Below are 22,184 nucleotides of genomic sequence, written 5' to 3'. Positions count from 1 at the left end.
ATTATAGAACAAATGGCAAAGTTTCCTTACAGCCAGGTATGGGAAGAACATTCCAATGCAGAAATTGGTGACCCAGTTGCAAAATCCAGCAATCGCAACAGCTGCTGGGCGAGGACCTTGGCTGAATAACTCTGCAACAATGAACCAGGGAATCGGACCTGGTCCAATTTCAAAAAAGGACACAAAGAGGAAGACGGAAACCAGGCTGACATAGCTCATCCACTCAATCTTGGGCTGAAAACAAAAGCAGATGGAACCATATTAACAACATCATCAGCTTTCAGACACAGTTAATGGAAAAAATTGAATGGCCATCGTGTTTCTGTGTGGCTACGTGCAAACCTTATTTACACGGTCAAATGTCATGGTTTCATTAATTATTTGTTATTTTGGCCAGTGTGTATTGGGTTTTATGTCTGCAGACCAGATTTATATCCCCTGTAGATAATTCAAGAGTTGAAGTTGGACTAGTACCGTGATTCCATGCCAAAGGGTAGATGGCATTACATAACAGTCATTTTCTTTATTTTATTTAATGAAAGATAACAGGTATGTTAAGGTTACTTGAAAGGGGGAAGATCCTGAAGCCTTCCAGATGTTGCTGAAAACTCCAGCCATTTTAGGGGCCATGGACAATGATGAAAGATGCTGGGGGTCTAGGTTCAACCGCTTTTGTAGAAGATCTCAAAGGATAGTAGCATTTAGCTGACCTTATCTGGACTTGGAAGATACCAAATGTCAGCATGGTTGGTATTTGGATTGGCAGCCACCTGGGAATCCCATGGTTATTATAGGTTATATTTAGAGAGCAAATTATAATCTGGAATAAGGCAGTTGCAAACAGTTCCATCTAGTTTCCAAAAAAGCTTCATGTTTGCATTCAAGTTGTATCACAATGGTATGTACCAGCGTTTCTCAACCTTGGCAATTTTAGGATGTGTGGACTTCAACTCCCAGAATACTGGGAATGCTGGGAGTAGAAGCCCTCCCCTCTTAAAGTTGCAAGGTTGAGAAACACCGCTCTACACCATCCGTCTTCTTTTAAGCTCTCAGAAGAGAGAGATACAAATATTACTTTCTCCCCTGTTGATGGTGAGGGTGGCACATTTGTCCAGTCCAAACTCCATCGCAATATCTTAGCTGTACGTATGGACAATATTGAACAGCAATTCTATTTCAGATGGTGTTTTTCTAGAGACCTTTTCCATATATACATATTTCAGTTTCCAACTTAAGAAACACACTCTGATTAGGTGGCTCAGTGGCTAAGACACTGAGCTTGTCGATCAGAAAGGTCGGCAGTTCTTTTCTGATTGGCAAGCTCAATGTCAGTGGTCAGGGTTGGACTAGGGGGAGCAGGGGGCTGGACTAGATGACCTCCAAGGTCCCTTCCAACTCTGTTACTGTTACTGAGTCTTGGCTCCCTTTGCATCAGCACATGCAATTAGACGCTGACATTTGTCTCTTGCTGCTCTGCTCTCCTCTTTCTCGTTTCCTCTTGATCTGGAGAAGGGATTCACATCCCAGTTAAATGATTCCAGTGCATCATCAGTCACAGTGGTACCTGCTTCGGTGGCTGAGAAACCCTGAGACAGAGGATTCTAATGGCGCAGAACAGAAGAAGGAAACATCTGATGCTTCCGTCTCTACTGTTAGATACATAAAACATTTGCTGCTGGCTCAACAAAATCCCTCTTCGAGTTGTCCACGCTAATAACCTGCACTAATGTTTCCAGTGGCTCTGCAAAATTTTATCCCTTTTGATATAGATAAGGGTCACCACATTACAAAAAGGATGTTGAGACTTTGGAAAAAGTGCAAAGAAGAGCAACTAAGATGATCGGAGGCCTGGAGACAAAAAAACCTGTGAAGAACGGTTGCAGGATTTGGCTTTGGCTAGTCTAGAAAAAAGAGGAACTAGGGATGGCATGATGGCACTAATCCAGCATTTGGGAGGCTGCCATGGGAAGGAGGCGGTCAATTTACTTTCCGAGGCACCAGAAGGCAGGTCAGGAAGCAATGGAAGGAAACAGACCAAGGAGAGAAGCAACCTGGAATTAAGGAGAAATTTCCTAGCAGTGAGGGCAATTAACCAGTGGAACAGTTTGTCTTCAGACATGTGGGTGCTTCATCACTGAAAGTTTTAAAGAAGAGACTGGATTGTCAGTTGTCTGAAATGGTATAGGGCAGTGGTGAAATCCGAATTATTTTACTACTGGTTCTGTGGGCGTGGCTTGGTGGGCGTGGCTTGGTGGGCATAGCAGGGGAAGGATACTCCAAAATCTCCATTCCCACCCCACTTCAGGGGAAGGATACTGCAAAATCCCCATTCCCTCCCCACTCTGGGGCCAACCAGAGGTGATATTTGCCGGTTCTCTGAACTACTCAAAATTTCCGCTAATGGTTCTCCGAACTGCTCAAAATTTCTGCTACCAGTTCTCCAGAACCTGTCAGAACCGGCTAGATTTCACCCCTATAGGGGTGTCCACCCCTATAGGCTCTCCTGCTTTCCAGCTCTATTATGATTGATTTTTTAAAAACAAGATAATGTGAACTCTTTTTCTATCATTCCCTGCTTTTGTCTATCTGTTATCCCATTTTACTAGTTAATTGTTTACTTGTTTACGGATGTTTAATAAATATCAAGGAGTTTATTTTTTGTTAATTGAACTAAGTAGAATATGTGCTTATTCTGATGTGGATAAAGGAATTGACTGGGAGGGTGAGGTTTGCAAATTAAGTTGCCAATGATCCACAACATGATTTACACTATATAACAAAATAGCTCACCACCAAGTAGCAGTGACATTCTGCTAGAGAGATTAGATGTTCAAACATAGTGGATGTTGACAGAACTAATAACTGAACACTTGACACAGGTATCTTACCTGAAGTAGGAGCCCAAGAGTCATTGTTATGGTACACACCATCATGCCTAACAGACCGGCCATAAAGAGGATACGTCTCCCTGCTTTCTCCACCAGGAAAAGCTGAAAGTGGGAGGTTTTTTTGGGGGGTGGGTGTTGAGGAGAAAAGGAAAAAGAGTTAAGTTTTGTTGATTGAACAGTCAACTTCAACTGGGCAATGCGACTAAGCTATATTGTGAGTATCAAAGCTTTTTGCATGTGGAATCCACTGGGTCCATCACAAAAAGTGGCTTTGCACACAGATCAACAGAGCTGAAAATCCTCTCTCTTATCACATCGTAGAGCTTTGGGGTAGCATTTTTAGAAGCTGCGTAAACAGACTGCAGTCTGGATCGTAGGCCAAGAGTCACTTTCTACATGAGTCAAGATAGTTGTTTTCAGTTTTGTCACATGCACAGAGGTAGAGGATGGAAACAGACTTTGGAAAACAAGGAAATCCTCAAAAAATGGAGGGGGAAAACTCACTTGGTTTTCCTTTAATCTATTTTCCACGGAGAGGACCTTTGCTGTTACAGTATAGCCCCCATCTCTGGAATTCTCTAGCTCAGAGAATACCGTATTCTATTCCTTTAAGCCATTAAACATGAATGAGGGACTAATGTTGGCGTTTTATTATATTTATTTATTTTTACTGCTCTGACAAGCCTATTTTTGCTTTGAAGCTGGTTTGCATCTCTGATGAAGCAGAGCTTATGACTGCTTTAAAATTAAGCAAAATTACTTTTAACAATTCGGGGAATTTTTCTTTCCTATCCGAATGATAACAAATGGTCTTTGAATGGATTCTTGTGTTTTAAGATCACAGTACGGGCTCAGTAGCTCCGAGATAGCAATCGGTCATCGACTTTTGTAATAATTGACAGCTCTCTTCTTCGTGAAGGTGTCCAGTCCCCTTTAAAAACCGTCTCTGGTGGTTATAAATTCCATACTTTTAATCCTAATCTCTGGTGGGTTTTCTCTTGCAGAGAGATAAAAAAACAAAAGTCTGCTGATATAAATCAAGGATTACAACAATACCTTTCGTCATTGGGGTTCATATTCGAAGGAAATAAAACACAAAAGTCTTGTCCTTAAAATGTCTCACCCCTTGGGGGGAACTTTGTAATCCTATATCATCGTCTCTTGGCTGATATCCCATCTATCGAATTGCTGACCTCAGCTCATTTTATTCTGAGTAGCAGCTCTTTTCTGCTACTTCAGCGCTCAAAGTTCAAATAAATGGTTACGTCTACCTGTTGGTCTGGACTACCAGTCATTGATTTTCTGATAAAGTTCAGATAATATTTAAAAGCTTTGTAGAGAAAAATAAACACCGGTTGGAACCAGGACGACATATTTTACCTCAGTTGTCAAAAGACAAAATTTGAAAACTGCTATTTAGAACCAAGGTTAATAGAACACTAGGATTCTAACGAAACAGAAGGGGGAAAATACAGTTTATAATTCAAACTTTGGGACAATGTCCAAAGCTGTCCTGATCTTTTTTTTTTTTTAAAAGAACTAATATTTCTTCTTTGTTTCCATGGAATCCTACCTAGATTTCTTCAGATGCAAGTCCCATTCCTTTCTGTAATGCTAAATTCCTTAGGAAGAAGTCTTCTACGCTTGGTAGTCTCAAATTGTAACATTTCCAAGAAAGGTTGTTAAACCACAATCTATAAAACAAACCCTAAGAGCAACTGCAGAATTGTGGTCAGGATGGGGCACTTGGTGTATCCTCCAGATGTTTTTCATTAAAATTTCTCATCTTCTTATCTATGCAGCCTGGGGTTCATAAGAACCAAACCAGTGGGTGGGTTTCAACATTTTTTACTACCGGTTCTGTAGGCGTGGTTTGGTGGGCCTGGCAGGGGAAGGATACTGCAAAATCTCCATTCCCTCCCCACTCCAGGGGAAGGTTACTGCAAAATCCCCATTTCCTCCCAATTAGCTGGGATCGGGAGGCAGAGAATAGATGGGGGTGGGGCCAGTCAGATGTGGTATTTACCGGTTCTCTGAACTACTCAAAATTTCCGCTACCGGTTCTCCAGAACTGTCAGAACCTGCTGAAACCCACCTCTGAACCAAACCTCAAAGCATCTGCAAGGCACAAGCTAGGGTCGTAAGGTAGATGTCTCTGCCTGTCTATTATGCTTCTAACTTGAATTGCACAGAATAGCAGCTCTGTGTAATAAACAAGCACTTCCTACTCAACATTATTCCCATGGATGAATATGTCATCAGCCTAGTTGACAATTTCGTGGCATTGAGGCAAATCTAAAACTCTCCTAAATAGTCTTGACTTTTAAAAGGAGAAGGGAAAAAAAGTGGAAAAATTGTTAGCTTCTTGGATGAGAAGTGAAATGTCTTCAAAGAAAAGCCAGAAAGTCTAGTTGCCTCTTGAAAAATCACCTTGGGGGAAATCTAGATTTGTGAGCTTTCCACATGCACCCAGTTGGCCACTGCGTGATGCAGAATGCTGGACTAAAAGGATTTAGGGCAGTGTTTCTCAACCTTGACAACTTGAAGATGTGTGGACCTCAACTCCAAGAATTCTCCAGCCAGCAGGAGTTGAGGTCCACCTTCAACTTGTCAAGGCTGAGAAACAGTGATGCAGGACTTTTATCTCATGGGACTCATCTTAGGACAAAAGGCTTCGTTGAGCTTTATAGCTCCACCCAGTGGCAGAACATGGCATTATCCATTCTACAACAATAAGACAAAAAGTACAGGTAGTTCTCCACTTACGGCCACAATTGAGCCCAACATTTCTGTTGCTAAGTGAGACAGCTAAGTGAGTTTTGCCCCATTTTCCAACCTTTCTGACCACAGTGGTTCGGTTGAATCACTGCTGTTCTTAAGTTAGTAACATGGTTATTAAAATGAATCTGGCTTCCCCATTGACTTAGCTCGATGGAAGGTCACAAAAAGGGATCACATGACCGCGGGACACGCAACAGTCATAAATATGAGTCAGTTGCCAAGCATCTGAATTTTGATCATATGACTTTGGGGATGTTGCAATGGTCGTAAGTGTGAAAAACAGTCATAAGTCACTTTTTTCAGTTATTATAGTTGGATAAAATAACTCTTCAGCCACCAGTTTGGATCCACATCAAGCATATTACATATAAATTGTGCTTACTTTTTAAAGTTTCAGTGTCTGAAGGCACTGAAAAAAGAGCTGTGGTAGCGCAGTGATTAGAATGCAGTATTGCAGGCTAATTCTGCCGACTGCCCGAAGTTCAATCCTGACCGGCTCAAGATTGACTCAGCCTTCCATCCTTCTGAGGTCGGTAAAATGAGGACCCAGATTATTGGGGGCAGTATGCTGACTCTGTAAACCACTTAAGGCTGTAAAGCACTATGAAGTGGCATATAAGTCTAAATGCTATTGCTATTGCTACTTACAGCAACAACGGTGAACACCGTATTCACAAAGCCGACGCCTATGGTTGCATAAATAGGCTTCTTAACATGAGCTTTGTTGAAAATGTCAGTAGAGTAGTAGAAAATCTAACAAGGGAGACAAAAGTAATCTGTTAGTAGCAGCAGAAGTCCTTTCACCACACTGTGTACGCAAGTTTTGTGTCTGACTTAAATGAAATTTCAGGAGGCTGCTAGCACATTAACCGGCAGCTGTATTTATAAAATTGGAAATATTTCCCAGAATATATTAACAATCTTACTGATATGTTGGAGCTGACTTCAACCAATTTCCCCAGTGCTTGTGGTTTAATTATCACTTGTGAAATCTATTATTGGATTGAGCACTGATGACATTATGGAGTCAGGTAATGAAATGTCTGCAAGCGAACAGCTAAGCTCAGAGAGCATTAAGTGTTTTACAGTTCAACCCCGAGCTACAGATATTCATTTCTGTTATTGCATTGCCTAGAACTCCCACCCAGCTGAATAACACTCCTAGATAGCTGTGTATAAGTGATATCAGTAAACATTTAGTATTAATACTGTTGGAATAAATATCCATCTGGTTCAGTTCCAAGCCGGGAGAAAGACACTGGAAGCATGGAGGTTGATTGGAGAGATGGTTTAATGATGAACAGAACCACATGGGTTCTGGTGCAGCTGACCACATGGAGTTGAGAGTGGTGGGGTTTATATCTTCTCTTGGGCTTTGCACTTGAGCTTTCTGTTCCTGTGCAAGAACATGTTATTCTATTGGCTGTTGTCAGACTCCCATGGTTCCATGTACAAATCCTAGGAGTTTGTCTGAGCTAAGCTTGGTTGAAGTTTCTGAGGGTGATGCAATGAAGGGGCATTGGGCAATTCCTATTGTGGCTGAGGGCTAATCCTACCTTTGTTGGATCGTGGGTGAGGGTATTTGCTTATGAATAGAGCTATGTCTATCTTTTAAGTGCTGACATCTGCTGAGGGCTATTAAGAAAGGTGGAGGCTGCTTTCTCTCTGGAAAAATATGTTTCTCCTTTAGGGAAATATAATATTCTGCCTTTTAAATATTTATCAAAATATTTCATTCTTCTAGGAGAGGGGTGGGTGCTAACTTTCTACAATACCCATCAGCAAAAAAAAAAAAAAAACTCACAGCATTAATTCCAGAAAACTGTTGAGCAATATGAACGCCTATGGCCACTATGAATGGCTGGCGGTAAGTCTCAGTTGTAGCCAGCTGCCAAATGGAGACAGGTTTTTCTTTTGACAATTCTTCTTTCTCTTTCTCCATTTCCTCAATTTCTTTGGTGGGATCATAGTTTTGTCCTCTCAGTTTTAGTAAATCTAGGAAGGAAATGTTAGAAGTCTTTCTTTATGGAAAAGAGCTCCAGGTAGCCCTCATTTAATGACATTGGATGACTAGCTACTTGATCTTAAAGCAAAGCAATTGCTAGGTGGACAATTGCCAGGTGAGCCTAAACTCTGGGGAAACACAAAGAAGCCAGGTAAAAGGGTAAACCTTATATAGCCCTTAATCCTGAAGCTGTGATGTTTCTGTTTACATTTATAGGAGAAGAAGGGATTATAAGAAAGCAATGGTCTTAGGAGGCAAGCAAAAACCTTTAGAGCAGGGATCTCCAACCTTGGCAACTTTAAGTCTTTTAGACTTTAACTCCCAGAATTCCTCAGCCAGCAAAGCGGTGCCTCTGGCAGCAAAAACGGAGCTTGGGAGGGCCACATGCAGCCCCCTCGAGCTCCATTTTTGCTAACAGAGGGTTGCAGGAGGCTGCCACAGCCGCAAATGGAACTCGGAAGCCCGTTTTTGCTGGCAGAGCGCTCTGGCCTCTGACATGAGTGACATCAAGCTGGCCATGCCCACCTGGCTATGCTCGCCCCAGCGCCCCAGCGCCCCAAGATCAAACACAACCCTGATCTGGCCCTCAATGAAATCAAGTTTGACACCCCTGCTTCAGAGCGAAACTAATTAGAGTCAACTATACTACTATCCTCATCCAAACTAAGTTCCACTTCTCCTAGGAAGCTACGACCCGCATTTGTCAACATGATTTTTCAAGCAGTTGGAAGAAGTCTTCTTACTTTTTTGGGCTCCTTCAACATCTCCACATTTTATGTACATGTATCTGGGACTTTCTGGACAAATTAGGAGCAGAAAAATCTGTAAGACAGCAGCACCACCTGACAGGGACAGAAGTAATGGCCAACATTTTGATGTGCCCAACAAAATATCCAGTCCCAAAACCTGGAAAAAATATAGAATGGTATATATCAATTTAAATAAAAGTCTTGTCAAGTCAAGACTCTTGGCATTAATAAGGAAGAGTATGTGAAGTGGTGACATCAATAAAACTCTTTCCTAAGGACACTTCTTATGGTTCATTTCAGTAGGAGTGGAATCCAGATGCAATCTTTTTCTTCTGATGGTGATGCCAGCAATACAATTGCTGTACATATTGGGTATCCTAAAGGTGCTTTTTCAGGAGGCACCTGAACTTTCTTGTTCCTTTTTTCCTTTGAAGATGTTTTGCTTCTCATCCAAGAAGCTTCTTCAGCGCTGACTGGATGGTGGGAAATGGAAGGATTTATATTCCTTGCAGACAGCTTATAAATCCTTCCATTCACTACCATCCAGTCAGAGCTGAAGAAGCTTCTTGGATGAGAAGCGAAATGTCTTCAAAGAAAAAAAAAGGAAAGTCCAGTTGCCTCCTGAAAAAGCACCTCTGGGACAACCATGACCTAGATGACTGAGAATCTCCATAGACATTTACATATTGGGTATTTACAGGTAGACAGGCACACGATAGGGTGACACATAGACAAATACTTTCAATCATTGTGCAATAGTACTGACATATCTGATTCACACAGAACAGCTTTGGTCCACACTGCTCCAAATTGAGGGGCAGTTTAAAGATTCAGAGAGCACCAAGGACCCTATAATTTTGAGACTGTTCCCTCTGTTTTCCTAGGATGAATATAGATGGAGAAATATTGTCTGCAACTGGTACCAAATTTTCTGATGACTGGCTGATTGCTGGGTGTATTTAAACAGTTTTTATGATCATTAAAACAATAGAAACTATAGCATTGTCGGTATGCATGGATGCAAGCATTTGCTGTTTGCTTTCAGATATTTAAAAAATGTATTTTTACTTGGAATCTTGATGTATAAGAATAGAATAACAGAGTTGGAAGGGACCTTGGAGGTCTTCTAGTCCAACCCCCTGCCTAGGCAGGAAATCCTACACCACTTCAGACAAATGGTTATCCAACCTTTTCTTAAAAATTTCCAGTGTTGGAGCATTCACAACTTCTGGAGGCAAGTTGTTCCACTGATTAATTGTTCTAACTGTCAGGAAATTTCTCCTTAGTTCTAAGTTGCTTCTCTCTTTGATTAGTTTCCACCCATTGCTTCTTGTCCTACCGTCAGGTGCTTTGAAGAATAGCTTGACTCCCTCTTCTTTGTGGCCGCCCCTGAGATATTGGAACACTGCTATCATGTCACTCCTAGTCCTTCTTTTCCTTAAACTAGACATACCCAGTTCCTGCAACCATTCTTCATATGTTTTAGCCTCCAATCCCCTAATCATCTTCGTCGCTCTTCTCTGCACTCTTTCTAGAGTCTCAAACATAAATATGCTTCATAAATAAATGCATGCAATAACCAGATCAAGAAACTAGGAATTAATTTTTAACTAAAGTACAGATAAAGAGTCATGATAGCACAACTTAGCTACATGGATACTGAGTCCTCCATGCAGTCTTACCTACCTGGCTGATGAGAATACCTATAACAATAGCCAGCTGATTCAGGGTGCCCAGAGCTCCACGGAGAGCAGTTGGAGCTATTTCTCCAACATACAATGGAGCAAGTCCAGATGAGAGTCCTGGACAAATACAAACAGACAGGAGCACTGACTGTAGCATCTTCAATCATCAAAACCATCATTTCCCCAGCTATCTTAAGAACGCCTTTAAAATATGGTGGAAAATCATATTCCAAAAAAATATGTCATATAAACATTAAAAAAACCCTGAGAACTTCTATCTGTTTCAAGAATGTAGATGTTTCAGTAAATAAAACCAAATACTCCTTTAAGTTATGCGTGGGTGACTTCATGTGGTTTCTTCCTTGATAGCAGCATATTGTTTCTCACAACATGGCACTGATATGGGAAAGAAAGTGTTTTTAGATGCTGGCCAAATTTGGAACACTTTCAATTTTTTAAATTTATTATTTCTTGATTGCATAGGCCTAAATTGCTTCTTACTATTGTCACCTTGGTTCTAGCTTTCCTGAAGTCCTTGTCTCTTTCAATGCAATCTCTAGATGCATTTGAGCTGCTCTACTCATCTAAAAAGTTGGACCATAAGAAAGGCTGAGCACCAAAGAATTGAGGCCTTTGAACTCTGGTGCTGGAAAAGACTCCTGCGAGTCCCTTGGACTGCAAGGTGATCAAACCAATCTGTCCTAGAGGAGATCAACCCTGACTGCTCTTTAGAAGGCCAGATCCTGAAGATGAAACTCAAATACTTTGGCCACCTAATGAGAAGGAAAGACTCACTGGAGAAGAGCCTAATGCTGGGAACAATTGAGGGCAAAAGAAGAAGGAGACGGCAGAGAATGAGGTGGCTGGATGAAGTCAATGAAGCAGTAGGCGTGAGCTTAAATTGACTCCAGAGGATGGTAGAGGACAGGAAGGCCTGGAAGAACATTGTCCATGGGGTTGCGATGGATCGGACATGACTTTACAACTAACAACAACTCATCTAGAACCATGCTAGAAGGCAATACATTGCCTATCCCTTCTTCTAGTTCTTTGGTACAATTGTCTGGGTTTTATCTGCAGTGGTTCTCAACCTTCTCTTCAGCACAGACACCCTTTAAATATCTTTTGTGGCCATGGACCATGACCACAGACCCCCCCCAGACTTAACTGAAGATTTAAGTCATAACATTTCTTCAAGCCATCATGGATCTCCTAAAATGACATTGTGGGCCCCCAAGTATGCACGGACCACAGGTTGAGAACCATTGCTGTTATTGAATGCAAGCATTAGTTGTAATATGTAACCCTCAGCAGATGGTTATCGGATTTCCACCAGATACTGTTGTCAGTTTCTGTTGTAATCCTCTCAATCACTGACAGCTCTGATAGTTGCTTGAGATTGCTGGATCTGGATCTTACTTCTCTGTCATCTCCTTATACTCAGATTTTTCTGTCTTAAATTCATGTATACCATATGCTAATTTCAGAATCTGGATGACAGATTTAACAGATTAACAGAGTTGAAAGGGACGTTGTAGGTCATCTAGTCCAATCCCCCACCCAAGCAGGAGATCCTACACCATTTCTGACAAATGACAGTCCAATCTCTTCTTGAAAGCCTCCAGTGATGAAGCACCCACAACTTCTGAAGGCAAGCTGTTCCACTGGTTGATTGTTCTCACTGTCAGAAAATTTCTCCTTATTTCTAGATTGAATCTCTCCTTGATCAGTTTCCATCCATTATTCCTTGTCTGGCCTTCAGGTGCTTTGGGAAATAGCTTGACCCTTTCCTCTCTGTGGCAGCCCCTCAAATATTGGAACACTGCTATCATGTCTCCCCTGGTCCTTCTGGTCCTTTTTTCTAGCCTACCAAGAAGTAGGTTATAGTCTACTTTGTCAAATGCCTTGCTGATGGTGATGGATGATGGAGTGCCTGTTTCCCCAAGAGAAGATCCCTGGTTCGATCCCCAGAATAACTAGGAAAAACCTCAACCCTAGAGAATCACTGCTCCCAGCCAAGTTGATAATGCAGCCTGTTCCTTTTTCATTTGCAAACAATCACGGAAGTGTCAGGAAAAATCCGAGGAGAAAAGCTCTATTGAGAACCAGCTTTTAACTTACCACCATGCAAGCCTGTTAAGACTCTTCCAATAATTACCAGGATGTGAGAAGGGCCACTTTTTGCCATTACAAAAATTATATTCCCAGAGATTGCAAAAACATTCACCAGTAGCATGGCTCTCACTCTAGAGTAGCAGGAAAAGGTATATTAAACAATTAATATAATAAAGGCATATTAAAACATTAATAAAGGTAAATTAAAACAGTAATATCCCAAAATAACTAGATCTTTAATTTAGTATCCAAAATGACTTGATCTGCTGGTGTCTAAACAGTGAAAGGACCTCCATAGTAGATAAAAAGCTGAACATTGCTGGGTAGGCAGCCTATTTTTGTCAAACCTTCTCAAAATTCAGGGCTTTTTTTCCACCAACCTGAGTCTCCTTTGAAGAGACTAAGTAACCTTGGTTAAACCTGTACTACTTCTGTGTTAACTAAGTCTAAGGCTGCTGCTGCTGTAATTTACAAGCAGGTTTTACTACTTGCCTTTCATGAGGGGTTGTTAACTGAATTGGCTAGGCTCATATATGGCACAAAACCAAAATCTATACAGAATAGCCCCTGACTTACAACCATAATGGAGCCTGCCCATCACCACTGTAAGTTGTGACCATCATAAAATTAGATAGTATGTTGTTTTATAAAATATAATAAAAATGGAGTGGTATTGAATTGGAAATTAAGAGTAATGGTGATAAAATTGTAAGGTAAACACTTAATAAGAGGTTAGAATATTGTAAAAATTATTTTGATATGACTTGTATAAGATATAAGGTAAAGAAGAATAAAGATATGATTAGAATTGATATGCAGATGCAAAAATGAGTTACAGTGAATTTGAAATCAATCTGTATAGATATAATGCATTTATATAGATGAAAATGTTAAATTTGAGTTAAAATTGGTTTTTTTCTAAGTTTTGAATTTCTTTTTTACTTTCTCTTTTCTCTTTTTTTTACTTATAAAAGATGTAATGGAAATTGTTAATTGAGCTTGTGAAAGGAATGTAAGCGTGGTAACCATCTATGACCGGATCGTGTTTTTTGCTCTTGAAAGTTATGTTTTATGTTTCAATTTGGAAAAAATAAATAAAAAATATTTACCAAAAAAAAAAATAAATTAAAATGGATTGGCCTTTGCACAATGTTGGAAGAACGCAAAGATGCCCTCCGATGACTTAATAATTAAAAATTTTTTTGACTGTGGTGAAATGGATAAACTGACATTGGAATTGAAAGGAATGACAGTATTATGTATCAGTATTACGTAATACTCATAATTGGAGTATTATGTATCATGGGAGAAATGGTACAAATGGATTGAAAACAGAAAAGTAAAACAGACTCAGACATAGTAGAATTAGATGAAGTAAAATGTATCGAGCATAAGAATTTTTTAGTGATATGTTGTGTAAATGGTCACAGTCTTGCAAAAAAAATTTTTTTTTTTATTTTTGTATTTTGTTTTTTTGGTATTTTTAATGTTTGAAAATCAATATTTTATTTTAAAAAATAAAAATTAAATGGATTGGTTGGTATATAGCTGTGATGGCAAACCTATGGCATGCATGCTGGAAATGGCACACAGATCTATCTTTCTGGGCACGCGAGCCATTGCCTGTTACTCTTCCGGGTTCCGGCATGCCAGCCAGCTGGTTTTCACATGTGCCAAAGTTTACTCCTGTGATCATGGGAGTGTTGGGTAGCAACCATTAGAACTTTGAATCTGGGTCATATGTAACCCCAAGGTAGAATTCATTGCAACTTTGAACAGTCACTAAGCCACTAGTCATAAACTGAGGACTAGCTTTAGCTTAGTAACCATACAATCCCTAAACTGGCTTACAAAACACAGAAGGGGTTTTTCTACACTCTTGTTAGTTATCAGTGGTGAACTCACATCACACAGCTGCCACAAAATAAAACATCGATGGACAGTGTGCTATTATGCCTCTCAAAAGAAGTGTCATCAGGTGGCTTTGTAGCTCAGTTGAACTGTACTTCGTAGCAGCCATCCTGTGCAAATATACCCCTTTCCTCTTCAGTCCCTTAATCATGGTTCAGTCCTATTACATTTGCACAGCCCACATAAAGGGTAGCCTGTATCAGTGCTTTAATTATTCTAATAAAGGTGAAGTGCAGGCACCCTTCAGCTTCCCTTCCTTCAACCTTCACTCCTCGGCCTAATAAATTCCCAGAGGTAGCAGAGTAGGCTTTTTGCTCTGTCATCCTCTTTTCTCATTATAGCTGCTATTCTTGTCATCTCATCCACTGTGGCACTTACACTGTTTCATTATTTTATTTCCAATCTCTGTGCGCTGACTGTATTGGCAATTCTGGGAGGCTATACACAGGACTAAAAAAAAAAAAAAAGGCTTTGGAAAATGAAACGTGGAAACCTGTTCCTGTCCTAATTGAAACTTTTCCTACCGTGCGGTCCCACAGAAAGTCTTTTATCACTTTCCCGAAAAATGTTAGGGTGACTGCAGGAGATAATGCTTTTGTGAAAAGAGAGGGCTACTATTAGGAAAACTTATTCTTGGGGTCTCTGCAGGGATGGGCTGCTACGGGTTCACCGGGTGTTATGGCTGGTTTGGAGAACCTCCAAATCCCACCTCTGGCTGGCCCCGTCCCGCCGACCCTGCCCCTCCCAGGAGTCTCCACGCGGCCCGTTTTGGATGCAAGGTAAGTGCAGGGCCCGTGTGGAGGCTCGGGGAGGGGGGAAAAACAGGCCTCCCGGAAGTTCCAGAAGGCCGGAAATGGGCCTCTGGAGCCCAAGGGAGGCAGTTTTCACCCTCACAGAGGCTCGAGGAAAGCCTCCAGAGCCTTGGGAAGGCGAAAATGCCCCCTCCTGCCGAGGTGCAGGAGGCCAACTAGGCCATGCCCACCATGGTCACGCCCACCCAGCAACTGGGCAGAGAACCCATTGCTGAAATTTTTGAAGCCCATCCCTGGGTCTCTGTCCCCCTGTCTTGCAGTATGGGCAGCGAAGCATCCTCTCCAGAGTAATCCTTTAAGCAATGTTTCTCAATCTCGACTACTTGAAGATATGTGGACTTCAACTCCCAGAATTCCCCAGCCTAGCTATGCTATGTGGTCAAGCAGACATTTTGTGAAACTGACAAACAGAACATGAAGACAACTGACTTCTCTGTTTTTTGTTCTCAGGATAGTTATTGAGATATATCATTAAGCTGCTTCATCATTAACATCAACCAAGCTAGCAGCCATTAACCTAGTTTATGGAAATGATATATGGATGGAGATATTCTTTGAATCTCCATCCTTTGCATCTCCAGGATGTCTGGAGAAGTTCCTCAGCCGGAAATCCTAGAACACACCTATCCTGCTTGAATTTATTGGACGAAAGTCACTGGGAATACCCTGTTTTCCCCAAAATAAGACATCCCCTGATAGTAAACCCAATCGGGCTTTTGAGCGCATGGCAATAAGGCCAGGGTTCAGGGTTCAAAAAAAATATAAGACAGGGTCTTATTTTCAGGGAAACAAGGTAGATAAATAAATATCTATTTATTCCATAAATATCCACACTCTGAACAATATAGTGTTTTGAAGATGACAACCTGAATTGCACCCAGAAGCTGATCAGTAACCAGTGCAGCCCTTGAAGAAGACATATTACATTATGTTGCAGTGCCTGTCTTATGAAACAGTATAACTCCTGAAGTTTGGATGTTCTTGACCCTGCAAAGCATGGAAGATTTAATTCTTCCTTCCAAGCTGTGGGCCAGGATGCTGGATGAACCCATTTTTGGAGATGTGATTGTGTCACCCAGAATAGGATGTGTTGTTTTTGATTAGTTACCCTGATTCCCCCAAAATAAGACAACCCTTGATAATAAGCCCAATCAGGCTTTTGAGTGCGTGGCAATAAGGCCAAGTGCTTATTTAAGGGTTCAAAAAAAATATAAGATAGGGTCTTATTTTCGGGGAAACACGGTATTATTTTTAAAGGATTGTTCAATACCCAAAATCACATGGCCAGTGGCTGGCCATATAAATGGTTGGTTGGTTGGTTGGTTGGTTGGTTGGTTGGTTGGTTGGTTGGTTGGTTGGTTGGATAGATAGTGGATAGATGGATAGATATATGGATGGATGGATGGATGGATGGATGGATGGGTAGACAGATTGACAGATAGGTGCAGTGGTGGGATTCAGCCAGTTCGCACCACTTCGGGAGAACCGGTTGTTAACTTTCTGAGCAGTTTGGTGAACTGGTTGTTGGAAGAAATCATTAGGGCAGAGAACCAGTTGTTAAATTATTTGAATCCCACCATTGGATGGGTGGATAGATGTATAGATGGATGGATGGATGGACAGATGGACAGACAGACAGACAGACAGACAGACAGATAGATAAACAACACAGAAGTTTCTAAGTATTTCTAGAAGGACTATCAGATTCTGTAACAACTTTGTTCCCTGTGCTGGTAAACTTGCAAGATTCATTTTTTTCGCCACGCATATGTATACATCTGAATTAATACATCTGAACTAAACTGTCTTGTTTCTCTGGATCATATAATATATATGGGTATATGCATAATTATGCATTTATTTATTTATTTTGTCATGTTTATGTAGTATGTATTGGAGGTAGTGACCTTTTGAGAGCTGTATGCAACGAAATTTCATTTTAACCTATGCCGATTAGTGTACATTCAAAGTGACAATTATTCTATTCTATTCTATTCTATTCTATTCTATTCTATTCTATTCTATTCTATTCCATTCCATTCCATTCCATTCCATTCCATTCCATTCCATTCCATTCCATTCTATTCTATTCTATTCTATTCTATTCTATTCTATTCTATTCTATTCTGGATGAATGGATAGACGGATAGACTGACTGGCAGACAGACAGACAGATAGACAGACATTCACATGCCTTATTTCCTTAAATTTTCTCAAGCTATCGTCTCATTATAATTTCTGCAATGTGTCATTGGTGGTCAGAACCCAATAAGAATGATTTTCATCATCTCCTTATTCACACAGAACGCCCATTTTATTTTTCTAGCGAGACATGAAACCCAACAAGGAAAAATGTTTCTCACCGTGGCATGTTTTCCCCAATCCAGCCAACGGTGAAGGAGGAAATCATCCCGCCAACAGCAAACATAGAGACAGACAAGGACCAAAGCATCATGAGCGTTGGATCTTTCAATACTTCTTCAATTAAAAAACTGCCAGTGGAATTTTTAGTACTTTCAATGTCCAGGACCTTTGCATAGTGCGTCATTATGATCTGTGTTAACAAAAATGCATTAGTCATTTCATTACTCCTAAAAACTAAGTTTATTTGGACAGTGCATGTTTCACAACCTGAATTTGCCCATCAGGATGAGAAGTGAAACAAAGGAAAAATAAAGAAAGTTGCCTTTTGAAAAACCACCTTTTGGGTCTGGATTTTTTTAACAACTAAGAATACCTATTAGAATATACGTTCCAAATCTGCATTTATTTATTTATTTATTTATTTATTTATTGGTTCGATTTATATGCCGCCCTTCTCCGGAGACTCAGGGCGGCTTACAATGAGTTAAGCAATAGCCTTCATACTTTTTGTATATACCTGCTTAGTAGGGCTTTTGCCCCCCCCCCAAGCGGTGTTCTTTTTTATACAAAGTCAGCTTATTGCCCCCACAATCCGGGTCCTCATTTTACCTACCTCAAAAGGATGGAAGGCTGAATCAACCTTGAGCCTGGTGAGATTTGAACTTGCAGTAATTGCAGGCAGCTGGTGCTACTTAACAGCACTTTAGTCTGCTGCGCCATCAAGGCTCTTTAGGCTCTTTCAAACATAATTGTTTTAGGGTCAGGGTTTAAACAGTGAGTTTTTAACTGTGAATTTTAACTGTGAATGTTAAGGTCTCCTGGCATGAGGAGGGGGGGTTAGACTAGAAGACAGCCAAGGTCCCTTCCAGACCAATGTTCCAATTCTGTATTATGCTGCCCAGAGTCATCATCAGTGGTGAGTTGCCTTCGGTTTGACTGCTTTGCAAGAACTGGTAGTAAAACCGGCGGGAGGCTCCGTCCACTGACTCGGACGTCATCGTAAGTGATCTGCGCATGTGCGGAAGAGCGCACAGGCACGATGCGAACCAGTAGTAAAGGTAAGTAGAACCCACCCCTGGTCGGCATGCGCAGATCACTGATGATGTCCGGGTCAGTAGGCAGAGCCTCCTGCCAGTTTTACTACCGGTTCTTGCAAACCGGTCCGAACCGAGGGCAACCCACCACTGTCCTGGTCATCATGTGAGAGTTGAGCAGCTGTATAAATCTGTGTGATAAATAAATAACTTTTAATAAGAATATAATTGAAATTGGTGTTTAGGAATTGGCAATGAGGATCACGATTAGTACAAGAAATATATCTGAGTGTTATCTATCTCGATAGCTTTTGCCCCCAGATATCTCAACCTGTAGTGCTAACCTATTCAGGAAAAGGAGCTTTGTGGTTACATGCAAAACCATGCAAGTTTTGTACTAATTGGGAGTTTTCACACCTCTCGTTGCTGAAATTGGTCCCCTAATTGTTACGTTTCAGGCGTGCGTGGAAAATAGCATAGAATACACCTAACACGATGAAAGAGATTGGCAGCACTTGAATGCATTTTTTGTCCTTTTATTTTTCTCAAGCGTCAAATTGGGGTGCATGGCCCTAGCTTACTCAAATCATGCTGGGTTAAAACTAATTGTAACTGTTGAGGCAGATGAAACGATGCTGAACTGAAACTGGAAGCTTCAATCACTCTCACGCTGCAAAGGAAGAAAGTGTGCTAATAAATGGATATATGGATGCTGTCCTCTAAGTGTTGATTTGTATTACCTTAGATCCAAGCCAATATTGGCAATCCTCGATTTACAACAGTTCATTTAGTGTCTGTTCGAAGTTCCAACGGCACTGAAAATATGATTTACGATCGCCCCAAAGATGCTTTTTCAAGAGGCCACTGGCTGGACTTTCTGGATCTTCTTTGAAGAGGTTTCACTTCTCATCCAAGAAGCTTCTTCAGCTCTTGAGTTGAAGCGAAACGTCTTCAAAGAAAAACAAGAAAGAAAGTCCAGTTGCCTCTTGAAAAAGCACCTCTGGGACAACCATGACCTGGATGACTGAGAATCTCCAATGACTTATGATTGTTTTTCACACATACGACCCAGGGCTGAAATGTAAAATGTGTTACTACCGCTTCTGTAGGCGTGGCTTGGTGGTGGTGGGGGTAATGTGACTGGGTCAGTGTGGCCAACTTTTTTTTTTTTTTAACTTTTCAAAGCATTTTTTCTAATGTTTTGAAAAGCCACTGGCGATCAGGCAACTCAGCTGGAATCGTCAGAGACTTTTCAAAGCATTTTTTTTACCGCCTCTTCGACCAAGAGATTGCAGAAAAAATGCTTTGAAAAGCCTCTGACGATTCCAGCTGAGCCGTGCGATCATCAGAGGCTTTTTTTTTTTACTTTTAAAAGCACTTTTTTCATCAGAAGAGGTTGTAGAAAAAAATGCTTTTAAAAGTAAAAAAAAAAAAAAAGCCTCTGAAGATTGTGCAACTCAGCTGAGCATGGTGTGGGGACTCAGGGATTTTTGTTACCGCTTCTCTGAACCACCCGCCGCCATCGCTACCGGATCGGGCAATCCAATCCGAATTGGGAGCATTTCACCCCTGGTACGACCATTGCAGCATCATGTGACCGTTTGATCACATGATCAAAGTTCAAATGCTTGGCAACTGACTCATATTTATGACGGTTACAGTGTCCTGGGGTTATGTGATCCCTTTTGTGACATTCTGACCAGCAAGGGGAAGCCAGATTCCCTTAACAACCACGTTACTAACAAACTTCAGTGATTCACTTAACAAGCAAGGAAGGTCAGAAAACAGGAAGGTCTCTTAACAAATGTTTCGCTTAGCGACAGAAATTTGGGCCTCAATTGTGCTCGTAAATCGAGGACTACCTGTAGCAGGGATCATACATTTTTATATTGCTTTGCCTAATGTTGTAAGCGGAAGTGACACTTTTTGGGGGTGGGCGGGGGGGTGGAACAGCCCAGTATCTCTTTCCTGAAAATATCCAGATAGTTAAGGTGCCCCAAGTCCCAAATATGGCTGTGATATGAATGCACATGTAAATAATCAAATTGACTTGCCTGTTGAGGAGCGTTGATGACTCCAATACAGTAGCCATATTGGAAAAAACCCAAAACTGCAGTAAAGACTGAGAGAAACAAAGTAAATGTGACATCCTAAGAGAAGAGCAAAAATGAGAGGAGGTTACACGGTGTATTCCCATTACAACAGATTGAAGAAGAAATGCTTGGAATCCTTTGAAAAGCTCCCAAAGTTGATTGGAACAATGCCTCCAAAGATTGGCAGGATTCAAAACATCTTTAACATTTCCCTTGATTTTCAAGGACAAAACAAAAAAAACAAAAAAACCCAACAAAACAAACCAAGAAGATCCTTCTGGACAACCAGGATCTGGATACTTGAGAATCTCCATAGATTCAAAACATCAAAAATAAATAAATAAATAAGGCACGGCAATTATTTCAATCAGGAATATTGCCATGATTGGAGTTAAATCAGTGGTGGAATTCAATTTTTTTTTACTACCAGTTCTGTGGGCGTGGCTTGGTGGGCATGGTGTGGCTTGGTGGGTGTGGCTTGGTGGGCGTGGCAGGGGAAGGATACTGAAAAATTTCCATTCCCACCTCACTCCAGGGGAAGAATACTGCAAAATCCCCATTCCCTTCCCATTCCTGAGGGAAGGATACTGCAAAATCCTCATCCCACTCTAGGGGAAGGATATTGCAAAATCTCCATTCCCACCCCACTCTGGGGCCAGCCAGAGGTGGTATTTGCTGCTTCTCTGAACTACTCAAAATTTCCGCTACCGGTTCTCCAGAACCTGTCAGAACCTGCTGGATTTCACCCAGGGGTGGGCTCTAAATTTTTTTACTACCGGTTCTGTGGGTGTGGCTTATTTTGTGGGTGTGGCTTGGTGGGGGGTAATGTGACTGGGTGGGCGTGGCCAATTTTTTTTTTACTTTTAAAAGCATTTTTTCTACAACCTTTTCAGCCGAAGAGGTTGTAGAAAAAATCCTTTTAAAAGCCACTGACGATTCCAGTTGAGCCGCATGATCATCAGAGGCTTTTTTTTTTTTTACTTTTAAAAGCATTTTTTCGGCCGAAGAGGTTGTAGAAAAAATACCTTTAAAAGTAAAAAAAAAATAGCCTCTGATGAGGTGGGCGGGGTAAGCGAGCAGCGACCGGGCCGGGGACCGGTTCAGGGGCGTGGCCAGCCAATGTTATTACCTGTTCTCCGAACTACTACAAATATTTACTATCAGTTAGTAAAAATTCTAACGAAATTCTTCAATTCGAAGTTATGACAGACCCCTCCCCCCAAAGTTCTGTATAACCCAGATTCAAAGTTAAGATGGCTATCCCCCACCCCGCAGTCATGTGACCACATTTTGGAGACTCGGCAACCAGCTGACCATTTGCAGAATCCCGCACTCACGTAACTATGATTTACGTTTTTTGGCTGAAAACCCGGCATTTGCTTATGAATGCGCCATAGCGATCAATGGGTTCCGTTAATGACTTCAGCATTCTCTTTACAACCATGGCATTCGCTTAATGACTGCCACAAAAAGGTCATAAAACTGTCACATGATGTCCTGCTTAATGATTATCATGTTCTAACAACTAGAATTAGAGTTGTGGACTACCTGTAGCAATAGAAATAGCATGGCCTAATTTTTCTCACCTTTCTTTTAAATTTTTAAACTGAAATTTTAATTTGTTTTTAAATTATTGGGATTTTAAATTGTAGTGGGCTAAATTATTTAATTTGGTTTTAAATTGTTTCTAACTTTTGTATTTCTGTATTTTATCCTGTGCCTGTTCACTGCCCTGAGTCCTTCGGGA

The 22,184-nt window shown here is 41.0% G+C and overlaps 1 protein-coding gene and 1 long non-coding RNA gene across 4 annotated transcripts in view; one reads left to right on the top strand and one right to left on the bottom strand.

Moving 5' to 3' along the window:
* LOC132709463 (uncharacterized) overlaps positions 1 to 17,643 on the top strand; it is a 34,303-nt gene extending 16,660 nt beyond the window's left edge. The window contains exon 3 of the long non-coding RNA XR_009620502.2: positions 17,251 to 17,643. This is a non-coding gene — a long non-coding RNA (uncharacterized LOC132709463). The remainder of the gene's footprint in view (positions 1 to 17,250) is intronic.
* Positions 1 to 22,184, bottom strand: part of SLC2A2 (solute carrier family 2 member 2) — a 36,113-nt gene that overhangs the window by 2,657 nt on the left and 11,272 nt on the right. For 2 of the 3 annotated variants that reach the window (XM_034438990.3, XM_034438991.3), the window contains exons 2-10: positions 20,399 to 20,494; positions 17,310 to 17,500; positions 12,230 to 12,354; positions 10,110 to 10,225; positions 8,418 to 8,580; positions 7,474 to 7,664; positions 6,318 to 6,422; positions 2,889 to 2,990; positions 31 to 234 (exon numbers count right to left, since the gene is read on the bottom strand). In XM_034438990.3, coding sequence (XP_034294881.1) covers positions 31 to 234; positions 2,889 to 2,990; positions 6,318 to 6,422; positions 7,474 to 7,664; positions 8,418 to 8,580; positions 10,110 to 10,225; positions 12,230 to 12,354; positions 17,310 to 17,500; positions 20,399 to 20,494 — 1,293 coding nt within the window. The remainder of the gene's footprint in view (positions 1 to 30; positions 235 to 2,888; positions 2,991 to 6,317; positions 6,423 to 7,473; positions 7,665 to 8,417; positions 8,581 to 10,109; positions 10,226 to 12,229; positions 12,355 to 17,309; positions 17,501 to 20,398; positions 20,495 to 22,184) is intronic. The other variant, XM_034438992.3, reaches the window with a different exon arrangement.

This window comes from Pantherophis guttatus, chromosome 6 (assembly GCF_059756535.1).
Source record: "Pantherophis guttatus breed Tessera chromosome 6, ASM5975653v1, whole genome shotgun sequence".
In the NCBI taxonomy this organism is placed as follows: Eukaryota; Metazoa; Chordata; class Lepidosauria; order Squamata; family Colubridae; genus Pantherophis; species Pantherophis guttatus.
Note: the sequence above shows the minus strand (reverse complement) of the source record. Positions and strands in the feature narration are given on the sequence as shown.